The sequence below is a fragment of the Chenopodium quinoa genome, unplaced genomic scaffold (assembly GCF_001683475.1).
Source record: "Chenopodium quinoa cultivar QQ74 unplaced genomic scaffold, ASM168347v1, whole genome shotgun sequence".
Lineage (NCBI taxonomy): Eukaryota > Viridiplantae > Streptophyta > Magnoliopsida > Caryophyllales > Amaranthaceae > Chenopodium > Chenopodium quinoa.
In genome coordinates, this window is record NW_018744813.1 from 433,232 (window position 1) to 442,556 (window position 9,325).

At 38.5% G+C, this 9,325-nt stretch overlaps 1 protein-coding gene across 1 annotated transcript; it reads left to right on the forward strand.

The window, feature by feature from the left end:
* The first annotated feature begins 7,195 nt into the window (after window positions 1-7,195).
* On the forward strand, window positions 7,196-9,121 carry LOC110704036. Its single transcript, XM_021881825.1, has 2 exons — window positions 7,196-8,305; window positions 8,366-9,121. Exons 1-2 carry the CDS (start codon window positions 7,196-7,198, stop codon window positions 9,119-9,121), a joined length of 1,866 nt encoding a protein of 621 aa, XP_021737517.1.
* Window positions 9,122-9,325: the final 204 nt, after the last annotated feature.

Sequence of the window (9,325 nt, forward strand, 5' to 3'; positions counted from 1 at the left end):
ATTAGTGTGTGCTAAGACTAGTGAGTGTAGGTGGCATGTTAAGACTCATGTCATGACCATGTGGCTAGACTATGTGACTAGACTTAAGCAAAGACTAAGTTAAGACTTCATGTATATGCATTAAACTGGAAATTTTGTGGTATTTTATTCATAGCTTTGTATCTGTGACTCTTATTGGGATGAAACCAACGCCAAATTACAGATAAAGCTTGGGGCTACAGATACATAGGTTTTACGAGTCGTAGTTCTTCCTAGAACTCCTGTTATGACCACAACAAGTTGACGTTTGTGCAGTCGACGGGAATAAAAATCCGGGTTGACTTAAAGGAACTATGACTCTATTTAAGGTATATTTTTTTAGCTCAAATTAATTAATCAATTAATTAAGCAAAGCCCTTTAGTCATTGGTTAGTTTATTAAGACTTATTTACAAATATAAGTCACACCAAACGGTTAGTTTAGTCACATAATAAGTATACACAAGTAAGAGATGCACAAGTAGTCAAGTAGTCACAACATGATGCAATGAGTTTGCAACCTAACCATGGCTCTAGTTCTCTAAAGTTGATATGGGTTAGTAAAAAAGGTTCCATGGTTATGAGTCTAGTTCGGTATTAGAAGAACACGGCGCCAGAAAACATAGTCTGTCGCCAAAGAAATAGCTTTGTCGCCAAGCGACAAAAGCCATTTTTCAGGCGACGATCGCGTTTTCTAGATGCTAGTTCCTACATGCCTTTGCAGCTTTCTGTGTTCTTAGAATTTTCCAGTTTTCGCAGTATTATTTCGATTCTAGTTGTGAAAGATATTTCTCAACGTTCCTACATGTAAAAATCCTATGTTTTTTACTCATTAGGGATGGTCTTTCCAATGAGAACATTTTTTATGCATATGACAATAATGTTAATCAAAATTATGCAAATGAAATACTTAGAACTTTTCGTGTCTCATAAACTCATTCTAAATAATTGCAAAAATAAATTTTAGGAATTAAAATAGAAATCCTCCCCAGTTGAGTCGCCAAAAACTGTAGGAAATATGTCAAGCATTACCTTAAACTGGAACCCCACTATGATCATACACTAAAGTACGGTGGCATCCAAAGGGAAGGAAGCTAGAGCAAAAGAGTCGCCAACAAGATTTAGGAACTTGTAAACCGTTCACAGGGGGAAGGTTACACCCCTTAACGATCCAGGAGATCGTTAACTCCAATAGGTCTTTAACCAAGACTGGATGTTCAGGGATGAAGGTACAAATCCAATCTAATAGGGAAAGAACCTACCCTAATAATAGGACTCTACTTTATTCTTCTCGTATTCATGTACGCTTTCTGACTCACATGCAATCATTAAGTTTACCCTAAACCTGTTTATCTTTATTTGTTGAATAGTAATGCACAAATAAAACTATTATTGGCGATCACTTTAATTATAATCAAATTAACCCTAAACAAGATTATTAATTATCTTATTTAACGTGATTTCAATTACCAATTCATTTTAAACATGCATAAAAGGCATTATCAAGTAATAACAATAAATAGTCATCAAGCAACATAATAATCATAATCATCATAATAATAACAATAATTATAAAAATGACAATCATAATTAAAATAATCATTTTAACAATAAAGCATAATAATAGCAAGATCCTGGGCATGATACTAACAAGATTAATAACAAACCTTAAAATTTCACTAAACATATAAAAATCAAAGCTTTAACCCTAACATGATACTAACATGTTATTAAGAAAGAAAGTAGGAAGCATCATAGAAATCAGATATTGGAAAGTTATTTTTATCCTAAACATGATACTAAGAAAAGCATCCTAACATGATACTAGGAAACAAAATAATAACCTAAACGTGATTTCTATATCAAAACATCAATAAAACAATTAAAGCACTTACTTGGATGCCTTGTATCACTTTCTATTAACTAAATACACAAGTTATTAACTTTAAGGAAAATATTAAATCAAGAATAAAATTAAATAATTGCAATAGCGATTTGGGACTAAACCCTTAGAAATATCAAACCTTTCACGTCTAGGGGAAGGCAACTTCGAACTTGGCTAGGTGTGCCTAGTGCTAATGTATCAGGAATTGTGTTTGTAAAAGGCTAGGCTAGAAAAGAGATAGAGAATAAGCTTTAGCCTAAAGAGGGAAGAGAATTAGAGAATTTCGGTTAAGAGTTGATTGAAAAACGGAGGTTTAAGGACCCTATTTATAAGAAAACAGTCTGGAATTGATAGATTCAAATCAGGGTTCGAAATGGAATAAAACACGCCCCTGTCGCTAACGACAGGGTCTGTCGCGAGGCGAAAAAACCTGTCGTTTGTCGATGCAGAAGGTTTTCCACGCGTTATCAACGCGAAATTCACTTTTTGATAAAATCAAGTCGTAAAGTCCGTACGAAGGGTAAAGTCGTAATTTCATTCAAAAACACTTATTTTATTCCAAATAAAACTCATAAAACATAATTATCAATCCTAATCCCATTAAGATTTTTTTCGGGTTTGGTGAGTCCGACTCACCGCGGAAACAACCCCGACCCAAAGAACCACTCACAATTAATAAAACCATAAAGCATAACAAATAAGCATAAAAGGATAAAATCGAAATTTACCTTTGAAGCGTGCTTCGCCCTCAAAGTCGAGCTCTTACTTGAAAGCTTAAGCTCTGAAAATACATGAGCCTCCTACGGAAATCCACCCGCAAAAACTACTAGCGACTTTTAGGTTCGTTACCTCGAGGTTAGCGAGGTCCGACCAAAACGCGAGTATTATATGAGTTTAAGAGTTTTTGCTAATGCAATGCTCTATTGAACTCCTACTCAAGCAAAGAATTCTCAAGCCATGCTTTAGCTATTTATAAGGAAGGACAACTTGTGAATTCCACTCATCTTTCAATGTGGGACTTTTCACAAAAAGATCCCACATGGAAAGATTGATGAATTCAATCCTTAGTTTAATAAACCAAGGAAAAAGTAACAAGTGTCACTTGGTTAGTTGAGGACCACTTTCCCACTTGGTCCCCAAGGCATTTCACATGCAATGTGAACTAACCATGTGTCACCCAACCTTGAGCCCCAAGTTGGGTTCGGTTAGGCCATTTTATTTTGGCCCGTGTCCATGACCCATCGCCCCGAGTCCACGGCCCTTGCCACATGTGTCGCCACTTGGTGGCTACCACTAGGTGGCAGCCAACGTGGCGGCTACCACGTGTGCTGCAACATGGCGTTTTGCTATGTGCTACCACATGGCACACTCCTATTAGGCGCTCTTTCCTAGCCTTTCGAGTGGCTAGGATTTTACTTGTTACTTGAAGCATTTTCCCGTCTCGCCAAATCTTAAATTTTGGCTCGACATTTGAGATTCTCCGACGCTCGGTTTCGACGCTCCAAGCTCGAATTACCGACGTCTAAATATTTAATGCTCAGGCGACGAATTAATTTCTTCCGAATTAATTCGTCGAGTCGGTTCCTTACTGCTAAGGGTGTGACCCGAAGTGTTTAGTCAAGATTAAGCTGTAATATTAATTATGCATTAATATTACTGATTGGAAGCGGCCTCCACCTAGGCATTCCGATCAATTGACCTTACTGAATATATTAGCTTTCTAATAAATCTGAACCCACTAACGGAATAGTACACTTGTTCGAAGGACACCATTCCTTTCAATCTCTCACTTGTCCTTCCGGACAAGTGAGCATTAGTGTACAACCTTTTTCTTATGTCGCTTAATGTCTCTTCATGAACTATAAGGTAAGATTATTTTGTCATCCGTATTACGTCCAGAAGTGTTTCTCGATTCCAAGTCCGACTGTCAATAAACAGATGATTTCTAAAATCCATCCAAGCACGGCCATGCATTTTCACAGTCTCGCTCTACGAGAGGCCTTGTATACAACAAAGACATCATCCCTATTTTAGTAGGGGGGACATTTCCAGTCTTGTAATGTAGCTCCTCTTACTGAGAGGACCTAGCCACCCGAGTGTTGTCGTTATAATCCCCTATTACGGCAGACGTTTGACAACATCAAAGCGGACTAGTACTCAAACAAGAGAACTCACAATACGCATGGTCGAGGAAATAGTTTCCGATAGCCATAATGAGAAGTATTCTTATGACGATTTTTAATCTCTTAAAGTATTCTCATAGGTCGATCCAGTATGGTTCTAAACCAATACCTGTGCAAATGATTTATGATAATCATGTCCTCGTAGCACAAGAAACGGTGCTATAAATCAGACTACACACTAATCACAATTGGTCATTAATCGTCCATCGTTTAAATGACCTCGATTAGGGATAATTTGCAATTATAATATTCAACGTTCACTTAATAGGTGTTTTCTTACTAAGACTGGTCTTGATACCCTATGTTGAATATTCTAAGAATCAAATGGACTCATTATTTAATTCTAAACCACAATTAAATATCAAACGGAGTGATAAAATTGCATGAAATTTTAAATTACTCCAAAACCTGAATGGTTCATCTTATGATAAATGGTTTTTCCGAATGTTTTAAGAGTATCACTCTTTATAAAACATTATAGAAATCACACCCATATCTAATATGCTTGATATCTTTCATGCAATTGTGAATGTTGTCGTTCACTCATTGCATAGGTTTAGTTATAATTACTTTGCTAATCTTAGCATCTTCATTACTAATCACTTTCATAAGAAAATGATTGGTAACTTGTTATTTGATACGATTTTAGAGTGATTTCAAACCTTGTTTACTTGGTATATTGGCATTTTGGTTCACTTTTACTCTATTTTTGTTCAACTTTTGTGTGTCCCTTGCTTCACGGGTTGTTAGTGTTTTTGTTGAGTTTTTAGGTTCAAAGACGACCATTTGAGGCATTTGGATGATAAACCGAGGTTAAAAGCCGAAAAAAATGGAGTGAAACCGAAGAAAAGTGAAGAAAAAGGCCTTAGAGAGTCTTCACGGACTTGCAAAGTATGGCACGTCTGTGCAGGAGTGCCCCAGCACGACCAGAAGTTACTACCTACTGCTTTCAAGGTCTGCACGTTCGTGCAGAGTTCAGCAGGTCCGTGCAGGATATTTAGCACGTCCGTGCCTGATCCTGCACGTCCGTGCAGTTTGCTTAGCCCAAATCAGTTTCAAAACTGATTCTACTAAGCCTGCACGTCTGTGTCATATTTGGCACGTCCGTGCAGGATGCCCTGGCCAAAACAGTACATTCTGCCTCCCTTCTTTCAAAGGTGCACGTTCGTGCTTACCTTAGCACGACCGTGCAGGTATGGTTGCACGTCCGTGCCAACCTCAGCACGTCCGTGCTGACCTGTAACCGTGCCCGACTCTTGTTTTCTCCGTCCTTTTTATTTGGGGGTCTTTATAAATAACCCCTTGAGCTCATTTGTACGGAATCCAAGTTTTTAGTGCTTCCTCTTAGTTTGTAATTGTAGAAACACAAATATTCTCAAATCATTAATTAGATTATAATTATTAGCTTGGAAATTTCATTCTCAATCATTGTAGAAGACAAATTCCACCATTGATTTTTAATTTTAACCTTCTAGTAATATTTTTTCTCACTCTTCTCTTCCATTTGAATTGCTTTGATTGTTAATTTTCTTGCTTAATTCTTGTATGCTTAGATTGTTATTTAGCTTAATCTTTAGTAATTTTATTCATGAGTTACTTGAAACCCCTTATTGCTTTAATCTCCATGGATTGTGAGTAGTCTAATTTTCTAGGGTTTGGGTAAAACCCTCAATTTAGTCACTAATTACTTGTTGCATGTGTTAATTTTGTAATTGTTAGGTGTTAATTAGTTGAGCTTAAGTGGTTTAATTGCTTAGTTCTTGTATATGGCCATTGCTAGAACTATTATCTAAGCTTTCTCAACGAAGGATCGAGAGATGAACTTGAGTTAGCTCCCTTATGCTTAATTGACTTGAAATGCCATGAGAATAGGAATTTCCAGTCAAGGGAATGTTTTCGTCATCGTGATTATGCTTTAACACTTGATTTATGCTTTGTAACCACGAGAGTAGGTTGTATTCATGATTCAAGTAATCCCTCTAGCTTGAGAGAGTAGTTGGGTGCTATAGATGGCTTCCCCTATATTATCCCTTAATTTATCATTGTTTGCTACATGCTATTTGTGATTTGTGACGAAATTGAGTGGTATATCCCAAGCCCTAGAACTCTTTAATTATTGTTAATCACCCCTTAGTATTATTTGATTTGAATTAGTACATGCTACATAAAACCAAACGAATTTTGACTTCATTTAGATTGTTTAAACGGTAGTATCTCGGTGGTTGATTCAACGCCTCTCTTAGGTTCGACCCTTTCTTACCCTTGCTATTAGCTAGTGAGAGCAAGATAGGACTTTATCTTTGGTAGGCTCGACGACGGCCTATCAAATTTTGGCGTCGTTGCCGGGGAGGCAAAGTCACATTGAATGTATTGTTGTTGAATGAGTCTAAGTGTGTATTTTTGTATATTTGTGTTTTCAACTTGTAATAGTCATTGCTAACGTTTTTCTTAACTTTGTTTGACCTTGCATGACACGGAAGAGTAAGAAATCACCGCTTATTCCCGTTGATCCAGAGTTAAATAGGACTTTGAGAAACGTGAGGAGGCTTTTGCAAGGCACACCCGAGTTCTCTATTGTATATTCGGGTTCCGATCCGGAGGAAATCTTTGCAACCAACGAAGAAGATAACATGGGTGATAACAATCCTCCTCCACCATTGTTACGAGATTATGACCACCACAATGCCTTCACACTTCGGAGTAGCATACGTCTTCTTACTACGAATACAAATAATTTTGAGCTTTCACCTCAACTCATCCGTATGATTCAAAGTGATCAACTTGGTGGGAGTTCTCATGAGTTTCCTTTTTCTCATTTGGACAACTTCCTCGAATTGTGCAGAACCATCAAGCAAATTAACATTACGGAAAACTTCATCCGTATGCACATGTTTCAATTTTCCCTCCGTGACAAAGCAAAGAATTGGTTGAGAACGTACGGTAGAAGAGGGATCATTGACCACATGGGATGAAGTCACTAGAGCTTTCCTTAGAAAGTATTGTGCACCCGAAAAGACCGCCAAATTTAGAAGGAAAATCACCAATTTCAACCAAGAGATTGATGAAACCTTAAGTGAATCTTGGGAGCGTTTCAAGGACTACACTAGAAAATGCCTACACCATGGTTTCACATCATGGATCATTGTTCAAAGCTTTTATATGGTCTTACTCCTACATCGAGGGTCAACTTTGATAACGGGGCCGGTGGTAGCCTTAAAAAGCTATCGGTGGATGATGCATACAAGATGATTGAAGAAGTGGCAAAGAACTTTGCATACGGAGGTGATAGACAACAACCTCAAGCAAAGAAGGGCGGAATCCACGACCTTAGTGCCATAAACCTTATTGCATCAAATTTTGACATGCTAGCTCACAAGCTAGATCAAGCCACCCTTACATCTCCAAGATCTTCTTCACAACAAGTCATGTCTTGTGAAACTTATGGAGGAAATGATCACTTGTCCTCCTATTGTAACTCAACTAACCAAGAGCAAGCTGCGGCTATTGGGCAAAGAAACGATCAATACTCTCAACCCTACAATCAAGGTTGGAAACCCCAACAAAACACGGGTTGGAAACAACAAAACCAAGGCCCCCCTCAAAACCAATACAACCAATCTCGTCCACAAAACCAACAAGCTCCTTACCGTCACCCTAACCAAAGGGACCAAAACCAACAAAGGCAACAATATAACCAATCCGCTCCTCCACCTCCTCAAAAATCTATCCTTGAAGCCGCACTTGAGACCTTCATTACACAACAAGGAAGAAGCAATGCGGATATGCAAGCGAACATCCAACAATTTCAAGCACACAACAAGATAATTGAGAATCAATTGGCTCAAATTGCGCAACAAGTTGGAAGTTCATCCTCCAATCCTAGTGGTCACTTCCCAAGCTCAACGGTTGTGAACCCAAAGGAGCAAGCTAAGGCCATTACTTTGAGATCGGGGATAGGTTATGAAGGGTCGGTTATGAGTGAAGAGGAGCCACAAAAGAGAGATGAGGGAGTTGTGGTGAGAAATGAGAGTGAGTTTGAAAATGAGATAGTTGATGTTGAGAGAAAGGAGCCACAAAAGAAGAATGAGGGAGATGAGGAAAACGTAGAAAATCCCCCCATGAAAGTATACAAGCCTCCCACTCCATCCCCTCATAGGATTGTTGACAAGAAATTGAATGAAAAGTTTTCAAATTTTCTTGAAGTCATGGGAGGACTTCAAGTGAATATCCCCTTTCTTCATGCTATGTCACAAATGCCTACATATGCAAAATTTTTGAAGGATCTTCTATCCAACAAGAGTAGGCTTGAAGAGAGTGCAACCATTTCCCTTCCTAAGAAGGTGAGTGCAATCATTCAAAACAAGCTTCCTCAAAAGCTTGGTGACCCCGGTAGCTATGCATTACCGGTGAAGATTGGAGACTTGGAGGCTATGGATGCTTTATGTGATCTTGGGGCAAGTGTGAGCTTGATGCCCTATTCTATTGCTAGGATTTTGAAAATTGGAGACGTAAAGCCAACAAGAATGTCCTTACAATTGGCCGACCGCACGGTTAGGCTACCTTTGGGAATTCGTGAAGATGCGCCAGTTCAAGTTGGAAGAGTATTTGTGCCATATGCTTTTGTGGTAATGGAAATGGAAGAATATACTACGGTGCCCCTAATCTTGGGAAGATCGTTTTTGAACACCGCGGGTGTTGTTATTGATATGAAGGTAGGAAGATTGACCTTGAATGTGAGAGATGAGAAAATTTCATTTTCTTTCCCACAAACATTGAAAAAGCCATTGTTCGATGAAGTTCATAGAGTTGATACTTTGGAAAGGAACTTAGAGGAGTTCCAAGAAAATTCGATTGAAGGAGATCCTTTACAAGCTATCCTAATGGGAGGCTTAGTTGAGGAAGATGAAGAAACAAGGGGGTATGATCTTTTGCTCAACCAACCTTTAGTCCACAATGAAGTGAAGGTGGAAGTGCTTAATGTGGAGGTAAAAGAGGAGAGGACTACGCCTCCTCATAAAGTCTCAATCCAAACATGAAAGAAGTTGTGAAAAAGGAAGTTTTAAAACTTCTTGAAGCGGGCATAATCTACCTTATCTCCGATAGTAAGTGGGTTAGTGCGGTTCAAGTTGTGCCTAAGAAAGGAGGCATGACCATCATTGAGAATGATAAGGGTAAGACCATTTCTACAAGGTCGGTCACCGGGTGGAGGATATGCATTGATTGTAGAAAATTGAATAAAT